The sequence below is a fragment of the Acanthaster planci genome, linkage group LG19, assembly GCF_054643075.1.
Source record: "Acanthaster planci isolate LZ-2023a linkage group LG19, COTS_SCS, whole genome shotgun sequence".
Taxonomy (NCBI): domain Eukaryota; kingdom Metazoa; phylum Echinodermata; class Asteroidea; order Valvatida; family Acanthasteridae; genus Acanthaster; species Acanthaster planci.
Window position 1 is genome coordinate 1,342,802 of NC_141795.1, and position 14,123 is coordinate 1,356,924.

At 42.9% G+C, this 14,123-nt stretch overlaps 1 protein-coding gene across 12 annotated transcripts in view; it reads right to left on the reverse strand.

Moving 5' to 3' along the window:
* LOC110988645 (uncharacterized) overlaps positions 1 to 14,123 on the reverse strand; it is a 62,847-nt gene that overhangs the window by 11,303 nt on the left and 37,421 nt on the right. For 10 of the 12 annotated variants that reach the window (XM_022252496.2, XM_022252656.2, XM_022252419.2 and 7 more), the window contains exons 7-12: positions 8,452 to 8,533; positions 8,154 to 8,224; positions 6,190 to 6,341; positions 4,594 to 4,659; positions 1,517 to 1,661; positions 519 to 662 (exon numbers count right to left, since the gene is read on the reverse strand). In XM_022252496.2, the coding sequence (XP_022108188.2) occupies positions 519 to 662; positions 1,517 to 1,661; positions 4,594 to 4,659; positions 6,190 to 6,341; positions 8,154 to 8,224; positions 8,452 to 8,533 (660 nt within the window). The remainder of the gene's footprint in view (positions 1 to 518; positions 663 to 1,516; positions 1,662 to 4,593; positions 4,660 to 6,189; positions 6,342 to 8,153; positions 8,225 to 8,451; positions 8,534 to 14,123) is intronic. The other 2 variants (XM_022252565.2, XM_087129836.1) reach the window with 1 other exon arrangement.

Here is a 14,123-nt window from a genome sequence, read left to right on the forward strand (position 1 = left end):
CCTGACTTGGGATCTGACTTGTGGACTACATGACCACTCCACATCTCTAGTGTTGTAGCCAAGACCATCACAAGAGCATTTGCAAGACCAGACGCAATACCATCCAAAAGACCAGTCACAAAACCAGTCACAAGTAACAGTGCGAAAAGTGACAAAGGAATGCTTTTGTTGCAGATCATCTGAATAACTTTTGACTTTAATACAAACTGGTCTTATGTTGGTCTTGTGATGGTCCTGTGTTGGTCTTATGTCGGTCTTGTGATGGTCCTGTGTTGGTCTTATGTCGGTCTTGTGATGGTCCTGTGTTGGTCTTATGTCGGTCTTGTGATGGTCCTGTGTTGGTCTTATGTCGGTCTTGTGATGGTCCTGTGTTGGTCTTATGTCGGTCTTGTGATGGTCCTGTGTTGGTCTTATGTCGGTCCTGTGATGGTCCTGTGTTTTTCATGACCTCTGCAGTCCCTCATCTAGAGAACAGGCAACAAGAAAAAGACAGCACGACAAACAGACAAGCCTCTGACCTCATATTCCAGATATTCCTGCTTGGTCTGATAGTCCTTCATTACTGATGCTCTCTGGCCCTGATCAGGGGGGTAGGACCGATGGTCCTCCAACTCCTGCTCGATGGATTCTACTTTCCTCTCATGGCTACCAAGCTGCTCTTGCTGTAAGGGGCGTCAAATCACAGATAAAAGGTTTGTTATGGGATTGGGAATATGGGAATTATCTCTACTGGGACAAAGTACCAGCTGTTTAAGGAGCCAGTGGTTAGAAAGATGCTCTCTTTCTCATTAGGAAAACCTTCCTTTTCTCGTAGCCAACACATCTTCCCAAAAGATATTCTGCCTGTGGTCTACCAGCAAACAATATTTCTCTGTATAGAGTACTTAAGTGAATATGTGCGCAAATTATGTGAATAAAGTTGGAGAACCACGGCGTGAACCAACATCCGCACATACTCCATTCATTTGCATTACACCTCCTGGTTCAAAATAACGTCAAACTTTGGTACTCTATTCCACTCCACTGTGCAAAGCCTCGCACAACACTTGACGGTGAGTGTCACAAGTTAAATTTGCTCACATTTTGGAAAGTGTTCTTGGTTTTGTTTTGGCATTGCTGCAGATTACTCAACCTAAAAAAAAGTGGAAAAGCTCACAATGCCAGTCCTGTGCACATATCAAGGCGTGCTACTCAAAAAGAAATTCATTACACAAATCAAAAAGGGCATGATGACCTGTTGTTTTGGTTAGGAACCCTTCTCAATGACACCCTCCAGGAATCGACATGAACACTTAGAAAAATACTGAACAAACAGGTAGAATGAGGAAATCCAACGGCCTACCTAAGGCCCTGTCCAACTGACTTGGCTGCGACTTCAAATTACACACAACTCTGTGGGAAGCGGCTGCAGCCACTATCACACATACACGTACAATTTTAAGCCGCAGCCAAATAATTTCGACGAGGCCTTCTGCCTCCTTTCCCCGTGACCCAATCCATCCCTTACGACAGGTACCGTATTCAGTTTTGACGGTGAGGACGGCAGCAGGGGACGTCTGAACGTCTTCTGGAGTCCGACCGCTGCCGGTAGGGGCGGCGCCGAGTGGACCGCAGCGGCAAGGTTCAACGCCTGCATCCAGTTCTGCAAATCTTGTGAATCACTGTAGTGCATTAAACCACAACAAAGCCAGCACTTACTAAATGCAAACGTAAAAGCCATCAGCTACGAAGCAAGGCAAATAACTGCAAGTTCCGAAGCACAATGACATTTGCGTTGATGTATATGGTTGCTTTTAGGCAGATGAAACTATGACTAGGAAATTTGCATGCATGGGGTCATTTACATGTACTGAGTTTGAAGTTCATTCAGAGGACTACGTACACGTACATGGCTCTATTAATGTGTCTCCTTGCCAAGTGTGTTCATTGGTTGATTCCGAAAGACGATTCTAAAAGCTTGTGCCGGGCATCCAACATAAGGTATGAACAGTTTGATCTGTATGTAGACGCCACTTTTCTACATGATTAACCTTCTTGCCAGTGTTGTAGTCAACTCCATCACAAGTCCAGTCACAAGTCCCTTCATAAGTCCAGTCACAAGTCCCTTCACAAGTCCAGTCATAAGTCCCTTCACAAGGCCAGTCACAAGTCCAGTCACAAGTCCAGTCGCAAGTCCCTTCACAAGTCCAGTCACAAGTCCCTTCACAAGTCCAGTCACAAGTCCCATCACAAGTCCAGTCACAAGTCCCTTCACAAGGCCAGTCACAAGTCCCTTCACAAGGCCAGTCACAAGTCCAGTCACAAGTCCAGTCACAAGTCCCATCACAAGTCCAGTCACAAGTCCCTTCACAAGGCCAGTCACAAGTCCCTTCACAAGGCCAGTCACAAGTCCAGTCACAAGTCCAGTCACAAGTCCCTTCACAAGGCCAGTCACAAGTCCCTTCACAAGTCCAGTCACAAGTCCCATCACAAGTCCAGTCACAAGTCCCATCACAAGTCCAGTCATAAGTCCCTTCACAAGGCCAGTCACAAGTCCAGTCGCAAGTCCCTTCACAAGCCCAGTCACAAGTCCCTTCACAAATCCAGTCACAAGTCCCATCACAAGTCCAGTCACAAGTCCCTTCACAAGGCCAGTCACAAGTCCCTTCACAAGGCCAGTCATAGGTAACAGGGTGAACAATGACCAAAGAAACTGACACAGCTCATTTGAATAGCTTGTGAATTGGCTTAAGACCTAATGACTTGTGATGGACTTACAGGGACTTGTGATGGACTCGACTACAGCACTGCTTCTTGCATTTTTCCTTCGAAGACTGACACAAACAGGAAAACAATACCAACTAGCAGTATCGTGGCCTAGAAGTAAATGGTGTCTAATTCATATCAACTTGGGGAGTCTGAGGGATTTCTATCGAGTTTGGGAGTTGAAAACTCGGCTCCCACGTTAGTTGTCGTCGCAGTCATTCAAGTTATTGAACTGTGTGGACTCCTCCCAGTTTCATTTGACACTGAAACTAACTCTGGGCAGCATCAATCTACCAGCAGGTTAAAAATCAATGATAACGATCAAACCATGCAAATCGTATAGAAGTACCGTTTGGTATGTGGCCTTGTGCTAGACACTCTGTAGCACCTGCTACATCAAGGCTTAAATGGATGACCGATGAGCTCACTCATCGTGGATGCTGGCTAACCCTACTATTAATTCCGTACCACAAGCAGATCTGTTATCTTTGATCAAAAGTCATTTCTTAGAGGTTTAGCCAATGTTTTACCTTACACTGGTACCAGTATACATTTGTATGTCCGTACATACTCAAATCAATATCATTTCAAAAACAAACTACATAGGGGTATCTTTCACAATTTCATATTTTAACATCCAACACACACTTGCCAATCGATTCTTTTGTTAGGGACTGTGGTAAAAATCATCATTGGTGTTTTTCTACACAGTAATCTTTGAAATGATACGGTAGTTCACTATTAAATTGTCTGGATACCAGACTAATTTTGAGAGGAATTACCCAGATTTTGAGGCTGAGGGCAGACTACACAACAAACCACTAGATCTACTTGTACATGTAGATACATGCATCTTGTTTATTCTAAGGTTCTGAGACAGAAGAACACCCCATGACTGACACTAGCAAGCTGAGAATATGAGCTATAATGAACGTGCCACATGTGTCGTGTGTGTAGAGCTCGTACCTTATTCCTGTACACTATATCAATGCACAGCTTGTCACGTACATGTAAGGGGATTACAGCATGCACAGCCAACACATAATTATAACTTGTGACCAACATGCAATGGAATGAGTACCACTGCAAACTCTCCACACGTTCATTGTTCCAACAGCAACCATTTGTTAATGTTTGCATATGTAAAGCACGCATTTAACTCTTAACTGTGACTTCAAATGTTGTCAAAGCTCAGAACAGAACTAGCACAGGATAGCAAACAAACGAGTCCAAAGTGAGTTGGCCAAAGTTGCTATTTCAAAGTTTGCCGTAGATCGACTTCACTTATCATCAGCCTTTCCAATTTTTGTGATCTGAGTCTTTATTCAGTGGCTAGACTATCAGAAAAATGAAGGAAATCATGCGGGTTAGTCCATAAAGCAACGGCAACAATGTCGTCTTCCTCTTTGACGTCATTACCATTGTCACCGTAATCAGCACTATCATCAAAATCATTGTTGTCAAACCTATGTCTCTACATCAGACCTAAGAACATCTAACTCAACCTACATACCCAATTAAGCAAAGCCTGTTTGGTTAGAGTTTGCAAGACAAAGCAAAACTGAACTATTTTCAACTACAAAAAAACAGGGAACACCAACACCGGAAACCGATCACCGAAGAAATACTAATTTTGAAAGATGCTTGACCAATGGAAAAGCCTTGAACTACACAAAGAATCCAAGCAATCAACGACCAGATACAAATCTGTGAATGATTCAGCCAATGCATTTTCTATGCCCCTTGATGGCAGCAAGCCTCGCGGGCTAAAACACGACTGAGCAGGTGCAACAAGCAAACTTTGATACAGACACCCAAATCAAGAGGGTACCGACACCGACTACTCGCCTGGAACCTTGGGACGTGTTGGAAGCAGAGGCAGCACCTGCTTCCGGAGTCTGCCTGTCGCACGGTCTGATTGGTTGAAACGAAGGGAAGAGGGGGAGGAGAGTTGGAAGGGAAGGTCATTAACAGGGTGTGGGCACCAGTGTTTGCAACGTTTGATGTGAATCACTGAGAGAAAGCATGTCTTTGTTGAAAAGCAAAAGGCATCAAAAGTTTAAGGTACATGTACCGGAAGTTTCCTAATACTGAAGTGGATCGTCGACAGACAGTTAACACAGCATTGGTCAAATTAATATAATTATACCTACTACAACTGCAAATGGCCCACATACATTCCCTAGGTAGGGCTTCAATATTCCCATCTCCAGTTTGCCGAATATATAGACAAAATCTGAGGAAACGCCATTCCTTTGGGGCTATCGTACTCATGCATGTCTTAACTTGAGCGCACTTTGGAAAATCACAACACCCTACTGGTCGGAGAGGAATGATAAGCGCACATACCATCTGCGTGCGAACAGGATAGCCCCGCAGTAATGGCTTCAGACTTTTTCACTGAATTTGTCTATGGGCCAGTTCGATCAAGGACCACTAGTTAACTAGTGGTTGATTCATGCTGTACCTAGCGCACGTGCAATGAAGTTGAAGTGCCAACGACCCTAGTCAACCACTGTCAGTTTATTAGACCGAAGGGAAGAAAAGATGGCCACAGGAAGGGCAAAATAGCAAAAATTACAGTGAAAATGGTCGTTTACAAGTGACATACTGTTTATCCGGCATTGTTCTAATAACTGGCCCTCTCTGCACTGTGCTATTAACATGGTTTATGGCAACCAACGACGTGACCAATCTTGGTAGGCTGATCGTGAATAGTTGACTCAACTCGTCCAACCATCATTGACTAATGTGCATTCAATCAGAGATAGTCATTCTATGGTCCTTGATCGAACTTGCCTTACACTGTTAGAGGTAACAACCAAAATCCTGCGCTAAATACAAGGCAACCAAGGATCCAGAACAGCAGTTGGGTACATTTGATGGGTGTGAGTATGAGCAAGTGTTTGATATGAGTAACTTCTCATAGTCCCAAATTTAAATACGAAAACAGTTATAGGGGTTTTGCATGGCAAAAAAAAACCTGACGTCTGCCCAATCAGTTTGCACAGCAAGTTTGTTTTTCTTCTCCCTTGTTCTTCTGATCAGCATAATGTGACTGGCCCTTCGCTGCATGAATATGCATACATGTTGAACAGCATAATGTGACTGGCCCTTCGCTGCATGAATATGCATACATGTTGAACAGCATAATGTGACTGGCCCTTCGCTGCATGAATATGCATACATGTTGAACAGCATAATGTGACTGGCCCTTCGATACATGAATATGCATACATGTTGAACAACATAATGTGACTGGCCCTTGGCTGCATGAATATGCATACATGTTGAACAGCATAATGTGACTGGCCCTTCGCTGCATGAATATGCATACATGTTGAACAGCATGTGACTGGCCCTTCGCTGCATGAATATGCCTACATGTTGAACAACATAATGTGACTGGCCCTTGGCTGCATGAATATGCATACATGTACTCACAGACACTGAATAAAAAACTCCCTCCAGTTGGCGAGACGGAGGTTGAAGACGTTGGGTCGCTTGCTGTAGTTGGACACCTTGCTGGAGAGGGAGTGGTGTATGCTGACGGCTTCCTTGGGCGTGTTGAAATGCATCTGGTGATGCATCTCCGACTGCGAAACGCGAGAACAAAACTCGGATGAAAATGCTCTCGTTGGATAATGGTGATTTTTTTTCTTGGTGGATCCACTGAGAAATTCAACAGTCCACACCAGCCAGCACTGGGCAAGACCCAAACAGGCCAGCTACAGCTGGTCCTTCCAACAAGGTTGGGTACCTACTGTAACATTTGGACCCATTTGTTGAAGGGGTAAAAAGAGTTCCTTTAAGACAAATCCAAGAGACACCATTCCCGTGGGGCCATCGCATTCTCTTTGGCAAATCTGACACCTTACTGGTCGGAGAGAAGGGCAACATGCACGTACCACCTGCGTGCGAACAGGATGGCCCCGCAGTAACGGCAACTAATTTTCTTCACCAAATTTTCCTACACTGTTAGAGGTTACAGCCAACATCCTGGATGTCATTTATTGGCAAGTTTGATCAGCGACAATCTGTTAAACTACTGGTCAGTTTTGCCTGGCGCCCGGTATATATTTCACGCATAAGTTACCATTATAAATCAACCACTGGTTGACAATTTGTTGCCGATGGAACTTATCTCGTAATGCTTATTGTAACTCTTTATGTTGTTCTGGAATGTTTAAAAACACTTTGGAATAATGTGATTTTTTTTTTAAAGAAAAGCTGGCTAGAGAAATAACAGGACACAGCATCATTTACATGTACAGTAAACTCTGGCTAAGTCGACACTCTCGGGACTCAAGAAATTATGACGGTTTACGCGAATGCCGACTTGTGCTGTAAGTCTTCATTTTGCTTACTTACACGTACACATGTATTGCCTATGTACATTATGATTTCTTGCACCAATTCAATGGCTTTGATCTACCCTGGTTTATTCTACCTCCATGGTCGATTCCAGCAAATTCTTTCTCGATTATTATCCTCACGGGCTGCAAATTCGATAATTGATCATGTGCCCCTTAGGATGCAGCAAGGACGGGAAGTCACTTGCATATCACATCACGAATCGACAGTGCAGTACATACATGTACATGATACAGTTACGGTAGAGAAAACATACACTCATCCACACACGCCCATTGGTTAAGTTCTGTCAATATAGTCTGAATACCAGACTCGATGATTCTGACTATCCGCCGAATCATTATCAAGGGTCGTCAGGGAATCTTTCGGCAGGGAACCAGACTACGTTCAATAAGGCGACCCCCCCAAAATGGACAGAGCACATGCGTGTAGCACTAGAGAGGTTACTGGTATTGATGTACTCATGCTGGCTGCATGCACACCGGACTTGTCACTTCTTGGCAACCGCATTGAAGGAAACTGATACCGAAGCCCAATTTCCTTTAATGCCGACTTACACAAAGGAATTTTTGTGGTTTTGTGGAAAAGGGACCGAGAAAAACATGCCGACTTATACGACATGACGACCTATAAATGCCAACTTAGAAATGAGATTTTCAATGGAAATGCATTACAGACGTATCGGGACTTTTGTCACACGGCTGACTTGGACGATATGACGGGTTACTCAATGCCAACTTAGTCAGAGTTTACTGTACATCAGTTTTGTAAAACAAATTTTTTTTATGGCACCCGTTTCTCCCTAGATAAATAGAGAACACAGCGTACCATTCCCAACTGGCAGAGAGTACCGAAGTGACTACGTCACGCGTACAAGTGTGTGTGTAGAAGGCATTAGAGCGAGAATCAGCACACGCATGTGCTCTGTTCGTTTGCACGACACTTTCTGGTTCAACGAGTGATGTCCCACTTCCGTACTCTATATTGGAAACTGTCTGTGAAACACTGGTGATTAACATAATAATCCTTCTCACCTTGTGTAAATAGAGAATAAGCCCCTTCACTGTTGCATAAAACATCTTCCATGCTCGTTTGCCCTTGGGATCTGCAATGACATACACAAATACTTACCGTAACTAATAAATACATGTAAGTGCAATGAACCCTACAATGCAATCCCGCGATGCCCTAACACGTGTACATTTGCACGCGATGACTACTCTCCAACAGGCTGCTGTACTTTCACGACTTCAATATGGCATCCGTATGGGAAGACAAAACAGAAACCAACATTTCAAAATTTCTAACAACCAAACAAGGAAAGCATCTTACTTTTCTTTCCCTCTGCATCTCTCGTCACTTTCCTCATGATGTAGCCCTTGATGTACACTGGAGCATTGGGGTCATTCTGGACCTTGGGAACAAACAAGGACAAGACAATCACATCAAATTACAGCGAAGATCTCTCCCACCTTGTGCCAGTGCCAGTGGACATGCCCTTCCCCACAAAATCCTGGTGCCCCTCCCCAGGTCCCCCCCCCCACTAAAAAAAAAGGGATAAATGGATATTGAACAAGGCCAACAAATATTGCCCCACACCCCAAAAAAACCCACACCACTGAAAGCTGGTGCCCCCCATAAGATGCTGGTGCCCCCTTGTGCCCCCCTTCACCAGTAAAATCCTAGCTACGCCACTGCCTTGTGCTGTTTGGTTCTGTTATCTCACTACTGAGCTGAGCTGGTCTAAGGGTCATTTGACCCACTTGTTATGGTATACGGTACATGTACTTATCAACAGAGAAAAAAGTCATATGTGCAAAGAAGATACATGAATTAAAGTACTGTTTTTAAGGTGCATGAACATACACGTACACATGCACATGTATCACTTAAAAATGTCATTTTTGAATTCTATGTATTTTTGCAGTTAAATGTAATCAACTACAAATGTCATACTTAAGTCAAAAATTCATGACAGGTGGTGTTCTAATGATGGATGGAGCGTTGTTCCAAACGTTGAGTCCGTTAGTTTCAGCGAACACTGCTCACAAACGATTTTCTATTACGTGCTCCTGCAAACCTTTGTTTCATTACTACTGTAGGTCCGCCATGCAAACCTTTGAATCATAAACGCCATATTTGCTCTGAACCGCTGGCAGCAGTTTGGACTTGACCATGCACACGCACAGTGAGACATTTCCGGGACAGTGCTCTACCAACAATGATGTCTCTGAGCCGAGAGGCCTTCATCACAGACACTCCAATGCTGCATGATATGGTCCGAAGTATACATTCGTGAGCACATGAATGACAAAGTCAGGCTCTCGAAGACTAACGAGGGAATCAAATCTGAGATCTTGAAAACAAAGTGCATCCCAGCACCCTACTAATTACGCAAACAGTAATTAAGTTTGACAAGGTCCCACTGCATGTATGCAACCGAAAAAAAAGGAAGCTCACGCACTTTCAAGTTACGTGACTTTTCCATGTTTCCATTTGAGCGTTCAAGCTTGCCAGTGTAGCCTCTCTTTCATCTTAGGGTAATTCCAGAAATTAGGAGGTTTTTTTCGTGTCCCTGTTACATCTGCCATTTTCTTTTGTAAGTTCAGAACACATTTTCTAATTTCCAAGAGTGATGAATTACATGTAATGCAAATTTCCTGCCAAACGAATAGTGACACTCGGTAGTTTGAAATCAATTCCGGTGATATTCCAAATAACAAAAGTCAGATGTAACAGGGACACAAAAATGTCACACTTTTGCACCCCTCATTTCTGAAAAGCACCCCTCATTTCTGGAATGACCCCTTAACTCTTGAGTGCCCTACAAATATGCGAATGCAGGATACCAAGCACATCACAGTTTTCTAACTAAACCCAAGGGCGGAGCCAGAACCAAATTTTGGGGGGCGGCACAATTTTTAGGGGAGGGTCGACAAAGTTTGGAACTTATTTACTTAAGCATTTATCGGCTACCTAAAGCCACGGAAGGGGATTTTCACCTGCTTTTAGAGCAGGAAATGACGTAATCCCAAAGAAATTGCCTTCCTCTATTGATACGTGTACTTCATAAAACAAAGTCTGCTCTTGGAAAGGGGGCCCCATACCCCCCATCTGCCAATGACTAAACCTGTACACACATCTGTTTCCCTATCCTACAACAGAAACCCTCCAAAAACCACATTGGCATTAGCCCAAATCAACAATTACCTCCACGAGGGTGGAGTGCCAGCGCACATTGCCAACCTTAAGCCCACACCTTACGGCTGTCCTATTTTTAGGCCAAACTGACGAGCACAGTTAACCAACCCTTTTGGTCTCAGCCCACTGAAAGGAGATGATTCAATTACAGCTGCACGCAGGTAGAGGAGTAACCCTGGTGTGTTAAATCAGGTTTCATTGATACTGGGACACTGAAAGCAAGTTTATACCGACCCGGAAGCATAACTTCAACAATGACTCATTTTAACAGCTCTGCCAGCTGATGACAGCCTCAAAATGTTCATAATGTACATGTATCACAACAAAATGAGAGTTGAGAGTTTTGTTAGAATAACGTACAGAGTTTCACTCAATCCTTTCAACAATGACCCCGTGTGGGCGAGCACTGAACAGTACAGTCATTTGCAAAAGTTTAGGACCTCCCATAGAAAATGCATTAACCTGAAGGAAAACCAAACTTAAACCAATCAATCATGGCAACTTATGTTTATTTTCAATGTGTAACCTTGGTACCTTGGTTGAACATTTTTGACTACATTTCCATGATTTGACATGTTAACAGTCTAATATTCAGTGTTCCTTCCTTCATTTCTGATTGCTTAGACTGACTTTTTTTACCCATGCTGCCTTGCAAACAAAATGTCATACAAGACCTGCCTTTGAAAAAATTTCATTCAAATGGTATATGGCAATACACTGATATTATGCACCACTGTAAAATCATGTCAAGTAATCAGTCAATGAGACAATGTAATGCAGGCCCAGTGACAGAAATACCAAAAAAATTCCAGGTGGTCTTAAACTTTTGCAAATGACTGTATAAGAAAATCCTTTCTGCAATAAATTTGGCAAACCAAAGATGGTATTTCACTGATCACAAAAGATACTTAATGTGTAACAACTCCTTAAAGCACAGGTCCTATTCTTATAATGACCACACTGCTGGTAAACGTACCCGCAGTGCTGAGTATGAACTAAACCCTACATACATGTACATACAATGTGCATCACTTAGGTTTCTCCCCAACATACATGTATGTATCTAATGTCACCAGTATGAATCCGAAAGGGGAAATTAGCTAACACGGCATAACTTTCCAGATTTTATACCCACATGTACATGTACACATACATGTAGATTGGAGATATTTTCTTTGTACATGTACAGTACTGTACACCCTACCGGTCAGTCCTGTCGTCTAATATCCCATATCACATCTCACACAAGTCGTGTACATGTACGGTACTGTACACCCTACCGGTCAGTCCTGTCGTCTAATATCCCATATCACATCTCACACAAGTCATGTACATGTACGGTACTGCACACCCTACCGGTCAGTCCTGTCGTCTAATATCCCATATTACATCTCACACAAGTCATGTACATGTACGGTACTGTACACCCTACCGGTCAGTGCTGTCGTCTAATATCCCATATCACATCTCACACAAGTCATGTACATGTAATTTCCTAATTTTTGTTCAGAGTACGACACATGGCAGTTTCAAATCTATGCTTTATCAACAGATCTGAAGATATATCACATGATAGTGCATAATCCAGAGCTGAATCCCTTCATTTGGAAATATCACTTTCTTTGGCGATAGTTAGGTTAAGTAAAAGACTCATCACTTCTCATTGATTTACATACATGTGGCCAGTAACGAACTACATGTACATCCAAAAAAAACCAGCTCACCAAAAAGTAAAATATTTAAACAAAGCAAAAAACAGTTCGTTTGGGTCCAGCAGACTCCAATCCAGAACAACACCTCGCCGGGAAAAATCAGAACCAAACTTTTCACCAGCGCCAAACGATAACAATGAGAATACTCATTTCTGTCGAGAAGACTGCACACAAAGATGGAGCAGGGAATAAGAATACACACGTGCAATATCCTGAAACGACCAACTGCTCTTTGGTTACAAGTCCACACAAATCTCCTGTTTCTATCAGCATTTTCAATTCTCCACGTGAGTAGTGAAATGTTTGTTGCATTCTAGTCCATCAAAAAAAACACAGCATTAGTGGGTGGAGTCATGAGCGTATCTATTACAGGAACGAACACTGAATTGGGAATTTCTGTCACAGTTTATATGAATGCTCAACTTGAGACTGGACAACTTGAGAAATGTCGTGACTTGCGGCGACTTCAGGAGAACTACATGTCAAGTGTAACACAAAGACACTAGATTAAGGCTTAAGACGCACAGTGGTATCAACAATTTAATGTGCTAAGGTGACATGCCTCACTGGGTTCAAAAGGCCTCCTCTTTTGTTTCCGTTTCAGGGATGGGATTCAGAATTGGGGCAAGAGACACCCATCCCTGACCCCATTCATGAGGATGTTGTTTCACGTTTCAAGATACCCGATCGCAGACATCAACAAAATGTCCGCAGGAACTCGAGTTTATACTTTCCCTGCATGTACAGTTGCAATGGTCCCCTAGCCTCTCGTACTGTAGCAGGTCATGATGTCAGGACGGGCTGATGGATGTGACATATGGACAGCGCACTACTTCACATTTTCTGGAGAGATGCTTCTTGTTATTACAAAAGCATGTGCAATACTCACGAGGGCTTCTTCAAACAAGATGGTTTACTATATTGACGAGTAGAGGCCTGAGTATGGTGGCTGATGGCCAATCGTATCACTCTAAGTTTTTTTTTTAACAGTAGGACCTGTTTGTTTTTTTACATGTGCTACGTTATTGAAGAATAGGCTAATTATGGTCATTTTCCAATACTCAACTTCAGCTCCGTCTCAGGCTTCAACTGTTTTTTAATAGCTGACTTTAAAGCTGTAAGCTCAGTAATTAGTCTAATTGTGCCACAAAGCATGAAATAAGATGTAAGAGAGCCAAAAATTACAGTAATTCAATGTAATTTGAACGCTTCAGGCCCACAATCGGGGATTGGTTTTGGGAACAAAGCCTGAGACGAAGACGAGTACTGGAAAACGGCCTATGTCTTGGGGTGCAAAAGTTGGTTTTCTCAAACAGAATGCAATTTTATATACATAAATGTACTGGTACTGGTACTTTGGCCAAAAAAGAAAAAAAAGTTCCACTTCTTGTTTACTTAACTATCCCTTTTTGAGGGTGCGACCTTATATTTGGGGACAATTTGAGGAAAATGTGAAATTGGAAATGAAGAAATGTGTCTACTTCAGTTCCTATTTGGTGCAATACGGTTCGTTGGACTTATGCAACAACTAGTTCCTTTGAAGCATTGCTCATTTGAAAGAAATGCTACCCAACCCCTCTTGCTTTTGTTATCTCTTACCAGGTAACACTCATTGTACGATGTACATGTACATACATGTATCTGTTAACTGGGTCACTATTTTTAAAAAAGTGCCCCCAAATCGCTACCCACCAACCCTGGTTTCAGCTCTAGTGGGATGGGATGGAGTACTTTAACAGTACCAAATTCACAACATACATGTGACATGTTTGTTGAGAAGCGGAACTGATGTTGTGCTTCGGTGTATATAAATAACTGCATGGTACATGTGCAACACATGTAGGCACCGGTGAACATCAATCTGGGGAAATTGTGATGCACATGTACAATGACTAACCGAATGACTAACAAACCAATTACATGTATCCATCGCACCGTGCATATGACTTGAATCTATAGTGGAATTCGACCACCAGAATAAGAAGCCATTACTGCGGTGGCACGACGCTCGTGGACAGGTGGTACTCACCCGTTACATGCCTCTTCCACCAACAGGGTGTCGTGATTTGCCAAACGCATGCAGGCGTCAAG